Raw genomic sequence first — 22,772 nt, forward strand, 5'->3', positions numbered from 1 at the left:
TTGAGTTTTCATCAATTTACATCTTCTGTCAGAGAAGAACAATTGTAGATGATTTTCCTTCTCACTGCTTTAACGTCGGTAGGATAAGCATAACCCAAAAAAAATGTTTTTACAGGACAATAAGAGATGCAGAAGTAAAGTGTTTCTAGGATGTCGGGCACATGGGTTGGCATCGACCAAAGCAGAGTACAAATTCTACCCGAAGTTTAATACCAGCAGTACGAAATGAAAGCAGCCCGTTCCTCCTCTCCCAGCAGGCAGCTCCCATTCATCGGTGTGCCGCAGCTCTGCCTGGAGCTGGTGGGCACCTGCGGGTGGGCACGGCTCCAATTCGGGAGCATTCAGTATTGGGAGCGCACGTGTGCGCGTCGGACCGCACGTGCCTTCGTGGCAATCCTAGCAGGGGCACGGGAGGGTGCGGAGGGAGGGGTCTCCGGGGGAGCGGACACGCGTGGGGTGGGGGCGGCCCTCCCGTAGCCGGGCTCGGGGCAGCGCGGTGCTGGCGGAGGGGCCGCGGGCGCTATTTAAGCGGGCGGGGTGCGGCCGCGCCGTTGGGGCAGGCGGCTCGGTGCGGTGCCGGGATAGGCTCGGTGGTGCCGGAGCATGCACGCCTTCGGGCCTCCGTCCGAGCCGCCCCGAGCCCGGGAGCTGTTGGACGCGGCTCTCCGCCCGCCCGCCGGCGGCCCCTACGCGTGGCTCGGCGGCCCCGCCGCCCCCTATCCGCCCGCCGTTCCGTTCCCACCGCCGTGCCCAGAGCGGGGCTGGACGTCGCCGCTCCCGCAGCACGAGGGTCCGCGCCCGGCACGGCCGCCCTACTCGTATTCGGCGCTTATCGCCATGGCCATCCACAGCGCGCCGGGCCGACGGAGGACCCTCAGCCAGATCTATCAATACGTGGCCGAGAATTTCCCTTTCTACAAGAAGAGCAAGGCGGGCTGGCAGAACTCCATCCGACACAACCTGTCCCTCAACGACTGCTTCAGGAAGGTCCCGCGGGACGAGGATGACCCGGGTAAGGCGGAGGGTGGAGATGGGGCGGGCGGAGCGGTGCTGCCCGTGGGTCGGGGCCGGAGCGATGGGCGCCGCACCTTTTCTCTCCCCTCTGCAGGTAAAGGCAACTACTGGACGCTGGACCCCAACTGCGAGAAAATGTTCGATAACGGCAACTTCAGGAGGAAGAGGAAGAGGCGTCCCGAGGCCGGAGACAGCGGTGGGGCTGCGGGGGGCCCCTGTGTGAGCGCAGCCCCCGGGCACGGCGAGATGCACTGAGGTGGAGGAGGAAGGAGTGTTTTTGTGATGTGTAACTGTACATTTTTATAGGTCTATAAATAGAGAGATAAGAGAAAGAGTGGGATGTGTGTGTGCTTAGGGTGAAGTGAAGGCGGGAGGGCTGTGGGAAGCACTCCCCGTTGGGACTTGAAAGCATCCAATGCACGAGGCATGGTGGAACGTTCATAGAATGGTTTGAGTTGGAAGGGACCTCTAGAGGCCGTCTGGTGCCACCCCTTGCAATGCACAGGGACACCCACAGCTCCATCAGATGCTCAGAGCCCAGCCCCGACCTTGGGTGTCTGCAGGGACCACCCCCACCTCTCTGGGCAGCCCATGCAGTGCCTCACTGCCCTCATTGCATGCAACTTTTTTTCTCATATCCAGTCTAAACTTCCCATCTTTTAGTTTGAAACCACTTCCCCTTGACCTATCACAACAGATGCTGCTGCTAAAGAGTCTGTCCCCTTCTTTCTTGCAGCCCCCTGTTAGATGCTGAAAGGAATCACCATGGGGTGAGCTGGATGGGAGGCTGGCTTTTCCTCCCCCTTGACAAGAGCAGCCTGTCCCAGCCCTGCCTGCTGACCTCCTGCTCTGTGGATGCCCGAGGTGCCTTCCTCTCCTCTGTCCAGGTGTGCAGCTGGGATGCCCTCACTGCAAGGCACAGCTCTCAGATGTGGTTGGGGTGGTGTTGGGCTCACTGAGTGGGGAGGGACAGTGGGACATGCCCCTGGAGCTGGGCTTGGCGTGTGGGGCAGCCAGCCCCACATCCTCTGTGGCATTTCTGAATAAAACCCCTTTATTTTCTCAAACACAAAAGATGATCTTTGTGTCAGCCCGTGGAGCTGATGATAATTTATCCAAAGAATTTCAGATTTAATCGAGCATCCAAAATGATGCCGGATCCCTGCTGAGGAGCTCTTTAATTGCTGGGTTTGCTGCTGGCCCCCACGATGAGTGCTTGCAGGGTGCTGACAGCCTGCGGTGCGCGTGTCCCCGTGCAGACCGAGCTGTTTGTTTAAAATGCCTCTGGTTTACCCACTTTGTCACACAGACACAGAGTTTCTGTATTTTTATGAAGCCTCAAAACAATGCGACATCTGCATTTGTATTAAATATCTGAAACAAGAGGATTTTGGCCACCTGCTCACCAGCGCGTGCTTCCCCTGCCCAGCTTTCTGTTTGTTCTTTGGGTGTCCTGGAGTTTGAAGAAAACAAAACCGAGATGTATAACCTGTCGCCTTTCCCTTCTGGTTCTGTCTCCTCCATCCCACTCCTTGCTTAGGACAAAAATTTATCTAACAACAGTGTTATTGCTGTGGTTGTTAGGAAAACACCCCCGAAACAGAAACCTAGAGCGTTTTTGTTTCAATTATAAGGGAACTGTAAAGCAAGTTTGACCAAAAGACAGGGAAAGCAAACTGCATGAAGCCATAAACTGTGTCAGAGATGCAAATCCCTGGTGGAGAACCAGCTGTGTAATCAAAGCTTTTGATGGTCCATTCAGTAGTAAGTAGGATTACAAAACTTCTGGTTCGCAAACATCCAAGTTCAGTAGACTTTAAGTAAATGAAATAGGAAACTGTACTTATCAGTCAAAATCCCATGTAATTCTTATGCAGTCAAATTTCCTTTTTTACTGATCTGCTGTTTGTAAAAACAGCAACTCCAGAGTTGCCTTTAAGGTATTCCAGGTATAACCTCCTTGTTTATGTCATTATTTTCCAGGGCTATCCAGTAAGAAGGCATTTAAATTGTAACTCCTATTTCTTTGGAGAATGATACTTGAGACTTGAAGCTCCCATTCTGGCAGGGTAACTTCCAGCTCCTGTGTGAGAGGGAGCAAGGGACGTTAGGTTGGTGATCAGCTGCATTTCAGGCTCCTTTTTTCCAGGTGGCTGAGGGTTGTGCTCAGTGGGTCATGCAGAGAGCAGAGAAGAAGGAGCCTTTTGTCTTTGCAGCAAAAAGGGATGTTATAAATTTGTGAATTTCTTGGTGAAATAAGTATGTGTTTCAGTCTGCATGGGACAGAGAAATAGCAATGCCTCCAAGCAAAAGCATTGGGTGGCAAAGTTCTGCTCAGTCATAGAATAATAGGATGGCCTGGGTTGCAAAGGACCCCAATGCTCATCTAGTTCCAACCCCCTGCTATGTGCAGGGTCACCAACCAGTAGACCAGGCTGCCCAGAACCACATCCAGCCTGGCCTTGAATGCCTGCAGGGATGGGGCATCCACAGCCTCCTTGGGCAACCTGTTCCAGTGCTCTCAACAGGGCAGCTGTGGGCTGGAGGGAAAAAGGGTGCCAATGCAATGATATGCTGTGGTCAAACCTTACTTGGATCTGGTGTTCCATAGGTGTGCAACAGCGCAGCATCCTGTGAGACGTGCCCTGCTGTGACACACAAAGTGATTTGCTGCTGGTTTTATATGGCTCGAGCTTCTGACAGCCTCCTGAGCCTCCCCACACTCCCAAACACACAGTATAACCAAAATCACACTGCAGTGCCAACCCAACCTGATTTAGCCTACAGGAGTTTCTCTGCTCTCCACAAGGGGAACATCAATGCACACACAGCTGGATGGCCCACACAGAGCAAGACTGAGTGTTTGCGATGCAGTTAAACCAGAGCACGCTGGAGATCTGGAACTTACACTAATATGCAAAGGAAATATTAGGAATTGATGGCTTGAAATGATTATTCATCCAGCTTGTGTTACGCTTCCTATCTTCTGCTTTTCACAGAGTAGCACTGGCAACAAATGACAACAGCTTTGGAGCACCATTGAGAGATGAAGCTGAAGGGTTAGGCTTTATCCAGCCAGCTTTAGGCCACCATTTCTTTACCCTCGGGCAGCACGTTGGGCAGTGCAGAAGAAGGGGCTGCTCACAGACAATGGCCATCTTTACAGAGAACAGCCAGGCGTGATCTGCTGCTCATCCCTGGCAGTTCTCCCCGATGAGAGGCATTGGGTGAGGCTGGGAGGGCACAGTGACCTCCTTCCCTCTCCCAGGGGTGCAAGCAATTTCAGTTGCGTGCAAGCAGTGCCTGCGGGGCGTCTGCTGAGTTAATGGGAGGAATGGAAAAGCCTGGTGAGCTCCCAGCACCAACAGGGCTGGCTGTGCAGCCCAGGCTGCAGGAGGTGGAGAGAGCTTTCATTCCCTATGAATATTTCCAAATAGTCATGTATGGTTGATTTACTGGATTTGATTCCTTGTGTTTTAATATTAGTTATATCAAAGGTAACAATTCTCTATTCTTTCCAAGAGAAGTCCATAATGGATCCAACCCAAGAGTGGTAAATCAAGTTTATTTCTTCTTTTTGTTCCCTTTTCCATCAGGTCTAGCACTTGCATGCAACTCATCATTACTAACCATTACGATTCCCCTATGCCTTATTGCATCACAACTTTGCTTCCCAGGACTTTTTGGCAAAACAGAGCAGGAACTGTCAGGTTCTGTACAGCTGGACTGTTTGGGTGATCCCATCACATAACACACTGGATTTTAGTCTGTTCTAAATCCAGCTTCTGTGACTACATGTTTTGAAGTCGTGTTAATTGTGAGCGCCAGTGGGATTTTTGAATTCTCAAGAAATTCAGGGTTTCTTACCTCTCCTATGATTAAGGACCACTGGGTGGGCTTTCCCTGGGCAGCCTGGACTGGTATTAAATGTGGAGGTTGGTGGCCCTGCATGCAGGAGAGGGGCTGGAGCTTGATGATCCTTGAGATCCCTTCCAACCCGAGCCTTTCTATGATTCTAAGGTAAAGATACTTTCTTCATAAATAAATCTCTATGTTGAATCTGAGCCTATATATTCTAGCCAATGTCTTGCCATCAATCAGACAAGAGCTGAAGGGAAGTTGAGACTGGTGTTGGCTTTGGTGGTATGGCCTTAATGGAGACTGCAGTCTCCTTTCTGCTGCAGTGTGTGAATGTTACAAGAGCGTGTTATCTTCCCGTGTCCCAGTATTCATCTACCTAAAAGCATTAATCTGATCTTTTCAGCAGCTCATGGTAACATTTTTCTTTCAAAATGACAATACATGACTAAGCTATTTATCTTTTTAGCCTTTTTTTTTTTTTTTTTTTTTTTTTTTTTTTTTTTTTAAGGAAAGCACTTCTTTCTCATCCATATACCCAGACAGAAGAAGGGAAGATTTTTCACTTGAGCGTGATTACTGCTGTGCTTGCTGAGTGATTTCATCCTGCTGTCTGTGTCGACATCTTAGTTCGTTTATGACTGTCAGATTTTGACAGAACTGGTACATTTTGTTTTATTTTCACTGAGATCTTAACTTGCACTGTACTGCTGCTCGGGCAGGGTCCAAACACACGTTAAACTCATGCATTTTCCAGTATTTTGCTAAGATTAACACATTAATTTTTCTTCAGCCTCATAAAAGCCAATGCAGATGTATCAGCTGTTGAGTAGCTGGTTGGTAGAATCATAGAACCACATAATGGCCTGGGTTGAAAAGGAGCACAATGATCACCTGGTTTCAACCCCCTGCTATGTGCAGGGTCACCAACCAGCAGCCCAGGCTGCCCAGAGCCACATCCAGCCTGGCCTTGAATGCCTGCAGGGATGGGGCATCCACAACCTCCTTGGGCAACCTGTTCCTATAGGAACATAGGAAATAGGTTTTCCCTTGACGACCTATATTAGAATGGCAGGATCAAAGAAAGGCTTGGGTTGGCAGGGATGTTAAAAGCCACTCAGTACCCACCCATGGGCAGGGACACCTCCCACCACTCCACATGCACACTGTGCCTGTGCCATCCTCATAGTGGAGAGTTTCTTCCTTATACCTGATCTAAAACTCCCAATTTTCAGTTGTATTTTAGCTCTGGGTTCTACAATAAGCTTAGTCCTTTACCGTTCTCTCGGAGGTGGTTTTTCCCTTGAAGTGTTTTCCAAAAGATCAATAAATTTTATCTGAGGTTTCATGAAATGTCCTGTAACTCTACTCTGGAGCTTCTCATTTGCATAAAGACAATTTTCCTTAAGCCTGAATATAATTAATGGCTATTTAAAAGTTCTTTATGGCGCCCAGGCGTGTACCACAGCTCAGAGCCAATGGCTGGGCTGCCCAAGCTGTGTGTTAACCCAGCACACGGGAAGCCTTGGGGCAGGTCGGTTCGTGTTGCCATGAAGATGGAAACAGCCTTCAGAATGAAGACTTTTAATACTTTAATTAAAGGTTTCAGATTCACTGGAGTCAACCCTTCAGGTTCCCCTTGTAATCCTGACCAGACTCATGGCTTTTCCTTGCATTTCCTTTTCACACTTCTGCTTCTATAATGAGGTAATTAAACTGCTCATGGTTTGTTAAGATACAATAGATGAAAGCAGGTTTTGAAGCTGGTGATTCAGGATGGCAAACCAGGTAATCACGGTTTCTGACTACTTCATACAACCTTACGGGAGAGATTTTGTCCTTTTTTAGTGGAAGAAATTGTTCAGAAAATCATACCTATTAAGAACAGCGTGTGCTTAATTTAATTCCCACTGAGGTGGTTAGATTTCAATATTTAACATCGAGGAGTTGCTCAAAGCTTTTCCTCAACTGGGCTTTTATCATGAATAGGTGCATTGGTAGGTGGCTGAGCTGGAACCCATGTGATGATTGCAGAGCAGAGCTATAAAACAGCTCAGATCCAGCCACGGGAACAGGACACAAGCACCAGCCAGTGCCACTTCTGCCTGCTTGCTAAAGCACAAGGTGCTCTCATTGGCACTGCGTGTCATTCAATGGCTATTTCCATTTTTGTTTAAGCTATCAAGTGCCAGCCATTCAAAGAATTATTGGTTAGTTCTCCCTTTTAAAGAAAACACTGCACATGCAGAAGAGAAGTCTGCCGGCAGCAAAAGGAAAACAGGAGTGGGGGCTCTAGCAAGCTGCTTGCTGAGATCTCCTTAAATTACACCATGGTAATGAAAACTCGACCTCCATATGTCAAAATTCATTAATGGAAAGGCACATGCAAGGCAGCAGGAATTTTTTTTTCTGTGAACATTGGTAGCCTGAACTCCTCTGGTGTCTCCTGCTAGTCTCATCTTTATCATAGAATCATAGAATCATAGAATTGCTCAGGTTGGAAAAGTCCTTAAAGATGCTGCTCGTGGTCCAAGGCTCCTCTTACTGGGAGCAGAGATGAGGAATTGCACTTCTTCTGATACTGCTGGAAATGTCAACAGATTTGGAGATCTCCTTTCCAGTTCAAACTCCCATTTGCTTATCTTAGTCCATTTTAGGTATCCAGTAATTTCCTTTGGTATCATGATACTTCTCCCCATTTTCGGTGCACCACCCTGAAGTATGAAACAATTATCTCATTATCTTATTTCTGCTCTATTTTCAGACTTGTACATGTTACTTGGAATAATTCCTAGATCACATCTCAAACCCTGCTGGATCATGCTGGAAGATCATAGAATCATAGAATCATAGAATGGCCTGGGTTGAAAAGGACCAAATGCTCATCCAGTTCCAACCCCTGCTATGTGCAGGTCGCCAACCAGCAGCCCAGGCTGCCCAGAGCCACATCCAGCCTGGCCTTGAATGCCTGCAGGGATGGGGCATCCACAGCCTCCTTGGGCAACCTGTTCCAGTGCCTCACCACCCTCTGGGTGGAAATGCACTTTTACACTGGGATCAATGTATGAGTGACTCTTTGGGTGCAAACACATTCATTGGGTGTGCTTAATCCTATAAATCCTGACTGTAGGTACAGTCGGGTTAGCCCTTTTTTATCCAAAAGGAAGGGACTTTGAGCAAAGCCTGGAAAAGACTGAATACATTCCTGCTAACAGGTGTAATCCAAGTATGGGTTAGGCATTCTGACATCAGATCACTTCCCTTTGTTCCTGTGTGTATATACGTTGCTGATAAAACACATTTTGACACAGTGTTATGTACTGAGAAAAGGAAAATGGACTGAAGGTGTTGGTAATCCTATTTACTGTGCCGAGTACCACACCTGTGTTTTTCTCACTGCTGTTAAACTTTGTCCTTTCAGAGACTTGCAGCAGGGAGATCCATGCTGCCCCATGGGCTTTACAATTTCCTTGCTGTGTTCTTCAAAATGGGGATTTTTTTCCCACTAGCAACTAGTTTTGGCACTGCAGTCTGTGCTAAACAGATGACCTCTTCTGCCTAATGCTGCCAAGTTCTTTAGGCTTATAATGCCACTCCTTCATAAAGACACGACAAGTTATATTCTATGGATGTGTTTGATGAAGGAAATGGGGCAAAGCCAGTAAGGTCCTGGCCATGGCCAGGGGCTGCCCAGCTTCACAGCAGCAGTTCTGGCTCTGTGGAAGGCTGCCTGCCCCCAATTAAGCTGGTTTGCATGATTGTTTGTTTGTTTGTTTGTTTGCAGGAGAGGTGGTGAGTTTTGGTTTTAGCAATATCTTGCCAGGAGGACACAGAACTCACTAGCTTGATGTGTAATTGGAAGTGAGAGCTTTCTAAAAGATAATGAAGAAATAGAATATAATTAAGACGCACCAAGCAGGGCTCCTCTGGCACTCCCTCCCATAAGCACTGCGCTGTGCTGAATATGAGGGCAGTGACTTTGTAACATAACATTTTGCCCTCTTTATGGCTGATATCTGGGGCTGTTCCCTCCAGCTAACGTGAATAGTCAGTGTAAATGCCTCAGCCCCCTGCACCGTACAGCTCTGGGAAGATCCTGGGGTGCCTCCTCCTCTCCTTTAGTGTGATGTGCACTTGGAATAGGACTCTGAAGGGACCAACCGTCCTGCACAAGCATAGAGAATCATAGAATCACAGAATGGCCGGGGTTGAAAAGGACCACAATGATCATCTAGTTCCAACCCCCTGCTATGTGCAGGGTCACCAAGCACAAGCTGCTTGTCCAGGACCATGTTCAGATATCCTTTGGACACCTCCAAGGATGGCGAATCCAAAGCATGCAGCCTGCAGTATCACTTTTTCCAAGCATAATAACATATAATTTGGTAGTAATAATGTGGAAGATCCTTCCCATCAGCCCTACCAGCATGCATGTGGACGGCCATGGCTGCCGAGGATGTTCCACTGGATTTCTGCTCTTCTCATCAGTGGGGTATGACCTTACAGACAGACGTGTCTCAAGCCAGAGGTTAGCTAAATGCACTGCACATCATTTGGGCCTGACACTTCCAACACTGTACTCTGGGAGCAGCTAACACTCAGAAGTACGGTGATGACTTTTATAATTCAAAGTGACCCAAATCGTTAGGATCTCTTTTACCAGCAGTCATCAATTCTCACAGAAAGTTCCAACAGTTTCCTCCTGCTGGCTATAAAACAACTGCACAAAAGGGTTTGCTAAGGGGGGGGAGATATTTCATGCTTCTGAAGTTTTCTCACACTCTTGAGATCCTGAAAATAATATGCGCTCTCCATATTTCTCACCGCAAATGACAGCAGAGACTCATTAATTCATCTCATAAAGAAATACAGGTGGAGATTATATTCACTCCTGCCTTTTGCTCAGTGAGATGATGTGGTGCAGGAGAGTGGAATAACTCTTGAAATCCAAGGTACGTCTTGTGGTATTTATGTTTTACTGACACAACCCAAGTCTCTCAGCTGAGTTTCCCTTGCTGCTATGCCCACAGCAGTGCCAAGATGCTGCAATTGAGAAGGAGGTCCTTTGTGTCACACGTCTTATGGCAATGCCATTCTTTTGAGAGATCTGGATGGTTATGCCTTGCCCAGGAGATATGGCTGGTATCAGTGAAACCGAGAATGTGGAAACTGGAAGGAAAGAGTAAAATGTGTGTTCCTGAAAACGGGGATAAAAGAAAAAAAAGAGGAAAATATAGCACTGGGATGGGAGTGGAGAAGAGGCAATGAGAAGAATACCCCTAAAGGATCTGGCTGTGTTTAAAAAGAAAAAAAAAAGCAAGTCAGCCAAAGGCTGATTACTGGCTGTGGTATTAGGGTGGTCCCAATAGGAACATAGCATCTTCATCTTGATGTATTTTGGTGGAAGAAAAATTATCCGGCAGCAAGGATTGAATTCTTCACGGGGTAAGCATGTCATGAAGGCCTCTTAATGAAAGAGATTGGAAAACAAAAAAGCTCTGAAGAAAATACAAATATTTAATGAGGAGCTGACTCCTTCTGCCCTGAAAATTAAGGCAGAGACAGTGGAGTCAAGAGGGCTGTCACTATAAATGAGGTAGTAATGGCATTAGATGGCACCTCCGGGGCTTCAGAAAGACACTCTCAGGATAATACACTGTTAATTAACTTTCCTCGTCCCCAGAGGATCTTCAGTGTCCTGCTTCTTTCAGATCTACCTGAATAGAGAAGTGAGTTCAATTCTTTCCCCAGCTGAGATGTCTCAAAAGGGAGAGCTGGGGCAGGCAGCAGACCCTGGTTTGTCTCCAGCAGTACAACCACTAGGAAGATATTAGGGGATTTGGAGGGAATACAGACCAAGAAATTAGCCTCCATTTTTTATTTATGTTCCTTCGGGAACATAACGATGTGAGATGAATGCTCAGCATGGAGCCCTTACATCACAGGCATCCACGGTGCCACTTGCCTTTTGCAAACCACATTTTGTTTTGCTGTATGCCACCCAAAAATGCCACGTTTGGCACGACTTTTCAGGAAGCTGTGTCTGTGCTTTGGGCCGAGTTCATCTCAACAGCAGAATTGTGCTCGCTGTTGGATGGGGGTAAAAGCTAACCGAGGTAAAGGCATTCCCTCTGCACAGCTTCTTGTCTTAAAATAAATACTGCCCTTGAAAGCATTGCCACTGATGAAGCAATGCTTCATTGAGTTATCTCCATGAACACACGCCAGTAATTGCTGTGGATAAATTGCATTCACCAAAGACTTCTAAGGGCCATACTTCGAGTTAATTTAGCTTCCTGAGTTTGCATTGTTAATTAAGCTCAGCACTGCCCTTCCATGTATGTCGCTTTCCTTAATAGCCTGAGCTATCTCCAAAGGGTAAGTTATTGCCTCTCTGTTCATGTTCTGTTTTGATGGAACATGGTATAGTTTGCATTTACTTATTCTGCACAAGGATGCTGAGTTGTATGTATCTGAAGCAAACACTGGTATTTCAGGGAAGTTAAAACTGTATCTAGATTGGAAAATAGGCATTAACTACCCATACCACTGCTTCTTTTGTAGCACACATGCCATAGGGAAGCAGCATGGCTGTGCCCATTCCTTGCAGTAGGATACAGAGACTGAAGTAAAACTTTCTACTACAAATATCAGACATCGTAGCTCTTTACTGCTTCCTCACATAGTGCCTTGCAAATCCTTACATTGTAAGACCTTTTTTTTTTTTTAAGTGACTTCATATTCTTTATAAAATTTGTCCCTAAAACTGCAATTGCAATTTTCTAAGCAATGGGGGGAACCTCGTGTTGTTCTGCTCCAACTGTCCTCCATCAGCCCATTCCCCAGCCCATCCCTGTCCTGCCCACACCTGTGAGCAGGCAGTTACCCTCAATCTTGTGTTTGTGCCAACTGGAAGCTTTCTTATGAATAGAAGTGAAGCTAACTACACTCAGGGAACTGCAGGAGCAGAATGCAATGAGGACGATTGGTTAGAAAGGAAAAAAGAAGTAAATTAAGAAGAGAGCTGAAATTGGCGGGCATCAGCAATAAACCAAACCCTGGGCAAATTAAAGAAGAGTGGTACCAAGCATTTATAGGAACAAAAGCCATTCTTAATCCTTGCAGAGCTGGAGCCTGCACAATTGTTGTGCAGCATGCATCGATGCAAAGATTTATTCTTAAATAAATTGCACTCCAAAGACAAATTCATTTGAACTTTATCCACATTGTTTTAACACACGTGTGCATGGCAGGCTTATAAATGACCTGCAGCACCACCAGTTCAAACACAGACGTGCATGAAGATCTCTGGACACCTCCACTGCATTCATAAAGCTTTATTTTACTTCTTAGGTTACTGCTGCTGGCTGAGTTCTGGAGTAATTGTTACAAACCCAAATACGTGAATTAGGATTCAGGTGTAAAAGTAAGTCCTAAGCTTAGGGCCAGCTGTGATTCATTGCAATTTGTTTTTTCTTGCAACCTGTGCTCATCCCACTACCAATGATGAGTTGCCCACCTGCCAGGAGAGAGGCTCCAGTTCCCCATTTCCCCCAAACCCAATGCTGCCAATCAAGCACTAATTGGTGTTAATGATCAGCCTGTGCTGACTGCTTTTCTGGGTTGGCTGCTTTGGGAGTTGGTAGTGAGAGTTTCAGTGATGGAGTTCTATGATCAAACTGTGCTGCTATGGGATGTGGCATTGCTGTGGTCTCACTGTGCAAATCAGAGCCTTTGGTGAAGGTGAGTACATGTGTCCTGTTGTACTTGTGCCTTCTTTCTTTAAAAGTTGAAGGAGGGAAGATTTAGGTTGGATGTCAGGTGGAAATTCTTTACCATGAGGGTGGTGGTTCTGGCACAGGCTGCCCAGAGAGGCTGTGGATGCCCCATCCATCCCTGGAGGTGTTCAAGGCTGGGTTGGATGGGGCCCTGGGCAGCCTGGGCTGGTGTGAAATGTGGAGGTTGCTGGCCCTGTATGCAGCAGGGGGTTGGAGCTTGATGATCCTTGAGGTCCCTTCCAACCCAAGCCATTCTTCTTTCCTGTATTTGAAAAACTCTTATTACAGTGGTAAGAGGAATAACATGGGAATGAGTTACAGCACTTCTCTGAGCAGTTGGGCAGTTCTTGTTGCAGAATAACTGAGGTGTTATGCTCGTGTCAACCTTCAAGGACTAGGCATGGGAAGAGGTGGATTTTCTAGTTTGATGGGTTATGGTGAATTATTTATTTGTGACAGAATCTTGGCAATTGTGTCACTTCTGGAAAATGCGCTGTCATCCCAGTGTCCTCCTGAGCATCCTCATCCCTTCAGAGGTGAGAAAATTGCTGTACAGGTTTGGTCTGATGGAAAAGAAGCTGTGTGTACTGCAGCATCTCAGCACTGCTCACGTGGCAGCGAGGAGGATTACGTACCTGGCGATGAGTGCCAAGATCTCTTTGTGAGTCTCTAATACCTTTCTGGCAAAGGCGCAGTGATAAAATGTTAAGTATTTATGTTCCCCCGATTCCCTGTGCTTTTTGTTGGATGTTTTATGGTTCTAATGTTGCTTATGAACTGCCTGGCGTGTTACGGTAGTTCAGGGCCCTAAAAATTAATTTACTGTGTTTTATTTATTACTATAGAAACCTTGCGGTTCTGCTATAGCTACCTCCAGAAGGAAGCTGAAATATGTTCTTCTCATGTTCTTTGCTTGGGATTTTACAGCAGGAAACCTGTGATGGGACACTGCAGAACTGCCCATGTGTTTCTCAGTGATGTGTGCAGACCGTGAAGCTGGGACTTGATTTCAGGCTCCGGGTCTGCTCCTGCTGTATGGGGACAACTTAATTTGTTCTCTGGGCTTTTAATGAATGCTAATAATGCTGCAGCCTACCCATGAGTAATTCTGTACATCAGTTTCTGCTGCCCTAGGAATAAATCAGAATTGTGTTATTTCCTTGAAGAAGTACTTTTGGGAGGCAGGATCAGAGCAGCATGCATATGGAATAGTCAAATAGAGTATAATACAACACCCATTGGGCAATTGGAGTCTGGCTGTAAAGCACTGAACCCCTTTAATTTCCACTGACTGCAAGGGAAGGCGATCCATCATCTGTCTGCTTGTGGGAGAGAACTGATGGGGAAAAGGTTGCTCTGCTGTTTTGAAAGACAGAGCTGGAAGCTGCTCTTTGCGAGGGAGCTGAATTTCTGGTGTTCTCTATATGGTTTCCATCACATTTCTTACTGTTGATTGATCACAGCTGGGCAGCGCTACGTTTTGCCTGGATAGAATTGACTTACACTTCTTCTGCACTGTTAACTGGTGGGAGAGCCTTTAACATTACCTGTGTTAGTAGTAGGCTTCCACTCTTTTAAGTCTTAAGTTTAGAGATTAGTGTTGTCCCACTCAAGCCAAGGGCTTCATTTTGCCTATATCCCCTCTGAGCAACCTGAACTGTGGATTCCAGAAGTCCTGTCTTTGGAGCACACCTATGGCTGCCATCAGGAGTACATACTGCTATCTAGACCAATAGACTACACCCATCAATTTCTTGTTTCCTTGGCTTTCATTTTTGCATAAATACATCAAAACTTAATGGTAATAAGGAAATTAAAAAAAAAAAATCAAAAGGAAGATGAATCTAAGTTGCACGGCATTGTTGGAAAATCTCTTGTTGAGATGCTGTAAGGCTCCATTTTAATGGGTTGCTCCTTGTGCTTGGACAAGCTTTTATTCTTGCCCCTCGTGGTTCTGATTTTAAAAGAAGGCATCTATGAGTCGTCTTAGGCAGAATTTATGTCTTGGTTATTTAAGCTATAAGCCCTGAGCAAATGCCAACTTGCTGTCGTTGTGGAAGCAATATGTCAAAGTAGACATTGTCACCAACTGTACAGAATGAAAGACAACCTCATGAAGAGACAGGGCACCATCCATTGCAGAGCCTCAAGCAATGTCCTGCCCCTCCAACATATCACTGTGCTGGAAAACTTCAGGTGAGATCCTGACAGCTCTTCTCACCCCGTGGTTCTCCAGAATGATGTAAAGCCTGCAATCCATCCTGCCTGACTTATCCCAGTGTTTGATTAAACGTGTCCTGCAGCACTATTTCACGGCTCCTATTGATCACGCAGTGTAAACAGCTCTGTTTCCTCCTCTCTTCAGAATAAAATGCTGTGATTAAGTTTCACTTCTGTCAATGTAAGGAAGTACTGGCGCTTACTCCTTGCAGTTTAAAGCAAACAGGCTACAAAAGGCCCCTTGGGCACTGAATATCCTTCCCAAACGGCCCTCGACAGGCAGGTTTGGCTGTGCCAAATGCTATTTAAGCACCTTTGTGTTAGTTCTGCTCTTCAGGCACTCGGCTACAGAGTGCCCTATCCTCATGGCATGCTGTGTGTGCCCCAGATCCTGCCCTCCCTCCTGCCTTCCTTTGTTTCTGCTGTTCTTGCTGTTAATGCAATCAGTTCGAGCAGTAACTTGTAGGGTATGGATCAATCAGAGCACTGATAAATGACTGTCATAAAAGAGCTATTTAATTTACCTCAACACGGGGACTTTTGCTGTCTTCTGATTTTCCTATTTCCTTAGAAACAAATAGACCTGGGGACTTTGGAACTGATTAGAAAAAACAGAGTGTTTCTGATTGTCCACCTGAATTGAGAGCATTGATACTGAGTTCAGGACTTTCCCTCACTATCAGAACATAGCAGTGCTCAGAAATCTTTTGTTTGATCTTTTAATTCAGCTGTTAAGGTGAGTTTTGGAAGAGGTGAAGGTAATTACTTTTTTGGTACAGAAGCTAATCTGGGGGAAGGGACATGAGAAAATGAGTTTAAAACAGATTTTTCTCAATATAATTTTTTTTAATTCCCATTTTAGAAGCATATCTTCTTATTTCTATAATACTTACGCTCCAGGGTTGCTGTCTCCTTACAGAATTTGGATTTGTCCATGTCTCCAGGCCTTATCTGATAGACCACTGCCTGTTCTCTCTCTGCATCTATGTATGCTACTGGGTTGTGACAGAAGCATCATTCTCATTTCTCACCTGGGGAAAAAACTAACATAGCCATGATGCGATGTAGAACAGAACTAGTTAAAGCCAGAGTGAATGTGAATATGAGAAGTGTTTAAATGACTCCCAGTTCCAAAGGCTTGCAGGGAGCGCTGGGGCACAGCTCCATGGCTGCCCATGTGTCTCTATGGAGCTGCAGGGATGTGTAATGTGCCAGGCACTTCCCTTCACAGGGCAATACATCTGGAACTGGCTTCAGCAGTTTGTGCTACATTGAAAATATCAGGTCTTGTTTAAAAAAAAGTCTGGGGGATGTTGAGAGCTTCCCATAGCTGCAGCTCTAGGCGTTTGGCTAACTGCAACAGATGCTTTAAAATCCAATACTAAGAGAACTGACCTTTGCCTTAGGGATGTGCAAACATCTGTGGTACGCTGGAAAGTCAGTGGCAGGCAGGGCTGATCAGCAAAAGCAGACCTTGTTCCTGCAGAGGTACCTTCACCCCTTGCTGTGATCCCATGCAGGCAGAGTGGTCCCCAAAAATCAGTGTTGTGCTGCACAGTTTGTTGCGTGTGTTTGGAATGCTGTTTGCTGTATCTCTCCGTATAATGAAAGATTTGGACTGGGCTGTATTTCTATTATGCAATACTCTTTTAAAAGTGGCTGAGATCTGCACCCAGGTTTGAGGAAAGAAGCACTCGGCTCTGCTGTCTTTGTGGGCAAAAGGAGCTGCTGTGGAGGAAGCAGCTTCGCTCAGCCTCGCGCTGCTCAATTATCTGTCACTTAACGAGAAGAGCAGCCTTTCAGATCTGAAGCCACATAATCGCTGCGGAAAACCTGTGGGGAGAAACTAAATACCTTGGGAATAGCCGCTGCTGTGCAGCTCGGTGTGCTGGGAAGCGTCTGGGAGAGGTGTCACTGGGAAGATTAAGGGGGAATCACCTGAGGGGAAATACTTGTGGCTCTTAAAATGTTTTCTTTTCTTTCGGAAAATACATTTGTCTGAACGTTTCCCACGTGGGCTGAAAAACGAGTTTCTGCACAGAGAGTATAATTTCATAGCTGGCACCAGGAGGTGAAACGCACATTAGGAAGGGGAAGGGAAGCCTCTGGTCTGGGAGCTGTGCTTCATAAATCCCCGTGTTTTAACCTTGTGAGTCCTCTGCTCCATCCAGCACCGTTTCAAGAACCTCTACTTGTTTTGTTTCCCCTGTTTTTGTTTTTTCCCATGAAATGCTGTTGTACCCATGCCAGCTTGCAGTGTTATTTCCTCATCACCACGGGAACATCCAAACAGCAGCGCTGATCTCGGGGAAGTGGAGAAGAGATTATCTGCTACAATGAAGCCCTTATATTTTATTCTTGTCGCTTGGAGATCACCCAAGGCCGAGGCCCAACACCCACCCACAAAGCCAAAGAATAACACTAAGAGATGCTATGGCCAATTTTTCATCTCAGAGCAGAAGTGTCTGTGCTGCTGTCCCCTGCTTTCCCAGTTCTTGCAGTTCATATCCGGTGGTTGCATTAGTGGATGGATGTCCAGAAGGATATCTCTGCCTGGTAGGATCTAACCGTGTGAGCTATGGCAACTCCGTGCTTAGACATCATTATTGTGGTCCCAACCTCTGCTCTGCTTCAGGGTAAAGGACTCTCTTCTCCTTTACAATGTCAACTTGAACATCCGTGTCCAATCCTTCCAAATATGACTTCCTAGCTTCTTACTTTGGTATCCCCTCCAACTCTGAGAAACCCTCATGCTGGCAGGCAGAACTGCCTCTCTTAGCTTGAAATCTGCTTCCCAAAACCACAGACAACCTGGCTGTTCCCTGACTAAGAAGCAGCCTTCTCCAGCCTCACTGATTTCTTCTGTTCTGGACTTCTAATCTTAAAACAGCTGGTTAGGTTCCTTTTCTCAGCTGCCTGAAGAATTGCATCTCTTCTATTCCAGAATCTACATTTCTCTTGCAAACCACTTCAGTTCCTGACTTCCCAGCAGAGTTCTTTCTCCAGTCATTTTCCTATCTGATGAATCCTTTGCCAGTTTGAGTTAACAGCCCAGTAATTAGCAGCTCGCTGGTGCCTCCCGAGGTCAGAGGAACAGCCTTATCTGTTTAGAAATCCCCTGTTTTAAACGCTGTTCCTTCACACAGCTGAGTTGCACGCTTTCCTTGTCTTGCTTTTTTCCACAACTATTTTCATTTGCTCCCATTTTCTAATTTTATCAGCAATTATGAGTAAGTAGGATGGAAAGCCTTACTATTTTTCCTGTGGTCTTTGTGACTTCTTAGCTGGGAGGGAGACAGCTGTGCATGTACTTGACTTGGGAAAAGCTGGGTTATGGTTCAAGCAGAGCCTGAACTTTGTGGCTCTGGGCAGCCTGGTCTGGTGGTTGGTGACCCTGCACATAGCAGGGGGGGTTGGAACTAGATGATCATTGTGGTCCTTTGCAACCCAGGCTGTTCAATGGTTCTGTGATTCAGGGAGAGAAAAGTGGCTAAATGTCAAAGGCAGTGCGAGTGGGGAGGAGGATGTTTACTTTCCTTGAGTCCTTGAAATAAATGCATTGGTGGGGCTTCAGAAATAGATTGGTCAAAAAAAACCCCACAACCGTAACCCAAGACCCCAGCTCCTCCATGTTGTATTGTCCTTTATATGTGCATTTACTGTCACTTCTAACTAACAAATATTCTTAACTGTACCTTAAATCAGTACTGTTGGAAATGCTTAGCATACAGAGCTATGCTTTGCTGCCTTCCTGGAAAGTTTGCAGTGAGGGCGTTTTATTTTTCCCTCTTAAAAATAGTTATCCAGAAACATTCTGCTTACAGGGACTGAAATCCAGTAGCAGCTTTTGGAAGCTTTCCATGCAAGTTTTTTATTGGATAAATGGTGAACTTTAATCAGCAGTAGTAGGTACCTGTCAAGACAAAAGCACTAATGAAGTCTGCGTTGCGTTAAGTAGATGAAGACACAATACTCTGAAATGGAAAGTCTTTCCCAAAATACACCCCTGGCTGGAGAGAAGAGCAAAGGAAAGACATAAAGCCTCTGCATCAGTTTTATTTACTGACAGCAGGCACCTTGCACATAATGTAAATCTTGCTGAGTTGAGCCGTTTACATACTTGGATTAAGCCATTTGGGTTTCATTGGGGGAACTGCTTGCAAACTAAGTAGATTTCTTGAGCACTACATTGGCTTGCTGAGCCATTTTTGGTAATGAAGTTTTTGTTTGTAGAGATTTGACTACAAGTCCAAGAAAGAGTATTAAGTACAAAAAATCGAATTGGAGTGTTAACTGCATAAACAAAGGCCAAAACCTAGACCTGAGTGATTGATAATGCAGACTACCTTTAGATACTTACACAAACATGTTGCAAACGTGCATGTCTGCATCCCTCTCACCTACTTTTGAATTGAAGGCTGATTCAGTACCCTTTACAGTAATAAGAATTATACTGTAGTCCAGATGTTGGGCTTGGTTCTCCAGAGTGGTTCTAGTTTAGCACGTGAGGTCTGGTTTGCTTGTTTCTGCCAGTGACTGCTCAGGAGTCCATGGCAGACGCTGAAGCAGTGGGTATTCTGATAAATTGATTTACAGTGCAGAGCATGAACATATTTTTGTAAGAAACTGAATAATTATAACTGGCTGGATAACTACGAATCCAAGAAATCTCTTCAGGCAACAAAGAGTTGTCCAAGAGCAACAATTACTGAGTCCCATCAATAGAAAGGTCTTGGGCAAAGATCAAGTCTAGATCTAGATCATGGGCTCAACCATGATCACAGAACATCTGGAGCTGGGAGGGCCCCACAAGGAGCATCGAGTCCAACTCCTGTCTCCACATAGGACCACCTTCATTCTGGCTCATGTACCAGAAACTGGGATGCTAGAATCACTGAACTTGTCTTTAGGTCTGAGCTCTTACCATCACCCACTTCACCAAGGTGGGTGGTTTCCTCCTGCACTTGCAGAGATCGGGCAGACTGGAGAGACTGAGTCAAGAGTAGAAATGGAAAAAGGCAAAATTTATCCCCACCTTCAATGGCTGGCACAGAGCTGCCTGGCTGGGACCGAGGAAACCCACCTCCCACTGAGCTCAAAAGCTAAGGAACGATGGAGAGTTACATAAAAAGAGATCATACGTTGGGACAATGGAAAGATGTTCTTCCCCATAGGAACACTGCCTGAGCCTTTGCAAGGAAGCCGCCTTCCCTGGGCAGACTGCAGATGTCCCTTCTGATACCTGAGGCAACAGCAGAGCACAATTGTTGGCACAAAATGCGGCTTTGCTGTCATTGTAGAGAAGCTCTGGCTTTCCTTCTGATTGTAATGGCACTGCAGGTGTCTTCCTTTTGAGTTAGGGCAGGATGGGAGCACTGGAGAGCGTAGCAAGAAAGAAAAGGAGAGCCTATAGGTTAATGAAGCTTCAAATCCTTGTTACAGCCTCTGGCAGTGCATAGTTAAAATATTTCATCCATCCTTTGCAAGCAGAGCTCTGGGCAGCACTTACTGCAAGGATCCTCAAGTCTTGACCTTCTGGCATTCCTCTGTGCTTCTGCTCCCTTCTATAATTTCCTGTGCTCCTTCACCTCTTCTCCAGACCTCGGTGACCTTTGTGATCTCTTTATTCTTTGTTTCACATCACTTCTCTTGCATTCATCACAGACTCCTGTAGGCAGAGAGGTACCTGAAGCATCCATCCATCGGCGAACATTGTAATAACTTTTGGGCTGTTCAGTTTTTTTTTTTGTCTGTCTGTAGGAAATGCAGTCAGTACAGATTTGTGTCAGATTTGCAGGAGTGTGGGAAGTGACACAGGAAGTGTTGTGAACGCCCCAATAGAAATGCTGTGAGATATATATATATACAAGTTTGGAATTCCAGGCAAATCCATCTTAAAATAATAATAATAATATAACTGTGGGAGTTGCATGGCATTTATTAGTTCATCAACCTGTTGGTAATGTTCCTTAATGCTTCCTATAACATTGTTCACAGTATCTTTGCCATACCCTGCCTGAAGACATGACTTCTTGGGAGTGGTTCTTGTTTTAATGGTGAGTCTCTCCCTGTGAATTCCCCTCTCTGCCAAGCACTGTGAGCTGCTGGGGGGCTTTTACTGCTCCCAGGGAAGAGATCAGTGCCCCATCCTGACACTGACAAATTGAGCCCTTTCATTTGTTATGCTTTCAAACTAAGGCTGGCCTGCCATTTCTATGAAGGAATGCACTGGCTTCAGTATCCACCTCTAAAAAGGATGTGGGGCAGCAGTGGCCCTTTAGGCAAATTCCCTGCCATTGATCGGCAAAGCAGCTGACAGCACGGGAAGAGGAGGAGGAGGAGGATGCCAGCTGCCCTGCCCAGGCTGCACCACCCAGCCATGTGCAAGGACATGAGATGCAGCCCATGTTTATTGGTGTGTCTCTGCTCAGTGTGCAATGGAAGAGAGCTCACAAATGCTCTGACGGTTGTAGGTTGTTTTTGCCAGCTGTAGTAGAATTGGTTCCACGAAATTTGTGTCTGGCTAAAAGGTGGCTTTACTTCCCAACTAGCAGGCAGCAGTTCAGTGCAGTTGTAGGTGTCTGCCATGGCACCCGCTGCCCTCTTGGAGAAAATTGGGCTCTTTCACTTACTTTGGTTACTTACATCTGTGCAGTCAATTAAGCAAAACTCCAGGGCTTATTCTTTCAAGCCCATGCCACAGAGTGTTACTTGCAATAAGTAACACCATCCTTCTTTCTGTATTGAGGATGAAGAGTGATACCTGCAGGAGAAAGTCAGCACCCAATTCTCTCCTTTTTTCTTTTTTTCTTTCTTTTTTTTTTTTTTTGTTAAAGGAGTTTTGATAACAAAAACTGCAACCCAATGCAACTTTTTCATACCTCAGTTTCTTTAACCTTCTGCACTGGTAAAGGACTGATTACCTTTACATCTCGTTTCTTATCAACCTTCCCTGGCACTGGTCATGCTGCTCAGCCATGTGCTGCCTAAAAGCACTTCCAACCTGGTCCCATCATAAAAAAAAAAAAAACTTCCCAAACCTAACCAAGAGCAACTCTTCCTCTTTGGTTTTAATTATAGAAATAATTTCCAGATTAGAAATATTCACCCACTGGCTGCAGCAAAATAATTTGAATGCACACCTGCTTGCAGGACCCTTTGATTTCTGTGGGCATATTTCATTCATTGTCTCATTAAAACTAGAGGCTCTATTAAAATCCAATATATTGTACAGTGGTTTTGATCTGCAGGGACCATTGTGGTATCGGTAATAAGAGGCTGCAAATTGCATTTAAAACTTAGCAGGTGTACCAGTTTAGGCTTTGTTTTGGATGATGTCCCCTTGTGTTGTTATTTCTCTCTTCTTTCACGAAATACTCGTGTCTGTTGGAGGGATAGGTTGGAACAGGTTGTCCAAGGAGGCTGTGGATGCCCCATCCCTGCAGGCATTCAAGGCCAGGCTGGATGTGGCTCTGGGCAGCCTGGGCTGCTGGTTGATGACCCTGCACATAGCAGGGGGTTGGAACTGGATGATCATTATGGTCCTTTTCAACCGAAGCCATTAAATGATTCTATGACTAAATGTGCCTTATTTTGAAGGAACTTAGGTTGCTGAAGCATAGCCCCAGGTAGGGGGCAGTGGGGTGAGGGGAAGGATGGGGGTGAGTCACCTCCAAGATGGTATCAGGTACTAAAGGCTGGTGCTCTGAAACGGGGCCTCTAATGGTGTTCCATTGCTTGCAAAAGACAAATGAAGATGGATGAATATGAATTGTCAGTTTTCTTCTCATCAGCCTCTACAGCTCTGTTGCAGGTAAAATGTCATGCCAGGAAAATGGTAATTTATGGCCTGAGCAACATTTATCAATTAAAGTGTTACTTGAGAGGTGTGTTTTGCCAGGC

General features: G+C 45.9%; 1 protein-coding gene and 1 long non-coding RNA gene across 4 annotated transcripts; both read left to right on the plus strand.

Moving 5' to 3' along the window:
- The first annotated feature begins 547 nt into the window (after window positions 1-547).
- FOXI2 (forkhead box I2) lies at window positions 548-2,401 on the plus strand. Of its 2 annotated transcripts, none has more exons than XM_031597257.2 (3): window positions 548-1,012; window positions 1,109-1,270; window positions 1,751-2,401. In XM_031597257.2, exons 1-2 carry the CDS (start codon window positions 604-606, stop codon window positions 1,267-1,269), a joined length of 570 nt encoding a protein of 189 aa, XP_031453117.1. In that variant the 5' UTR covers window positions 548-603; the 3' UTR covers window position 1,270; window positions 1,751-2,401. The 2 variants fall into 2 exon arrangements, with proteins under 2 accessions (XP_031453117.1, XP_031453116.1); XM_031597256.2 differs by having other exon boundaries at window positions 549-1,012; window positions 1,109-1,306.
- Window positions 2,402-12,407: 10,006 nt separating this feature from the next.
- LOC116231470 (uncharacterized) lies at window positions 12,408-13,818 on the plus strand. Of its 2 annotated transcripts, none has more exons than XR_004167467.2 (3): window positions 12,408-12,615; window positions 13,110-13,311; window positions 13,578-13,818. It is a non-coding gene; the product is annotated as an uncharacterized LOC116231470 (long non-coding RNA). The 2 variants fall into 2 exon arrangements; XR_004167468.2 differs by having other exon boundaries at window positions 13,110-13,186.
- Window positions 13,819-22,772: the final 8,954 nt, after the last annotated feature.

Source organism: Phasianus colchicus, chromosome 8, assembly GCF_987193195.1.
Source record: "Phasianus colchicus chromosome 8, bPhaCol1.hap1.1, whole genome shotgun sequence".
Taxonomy (NCBI): Eukaryota; Metazoa; Chordata; class Aves; order Galliformes; family Phasianidae; genus Phasianus; species Phasianus colchicus.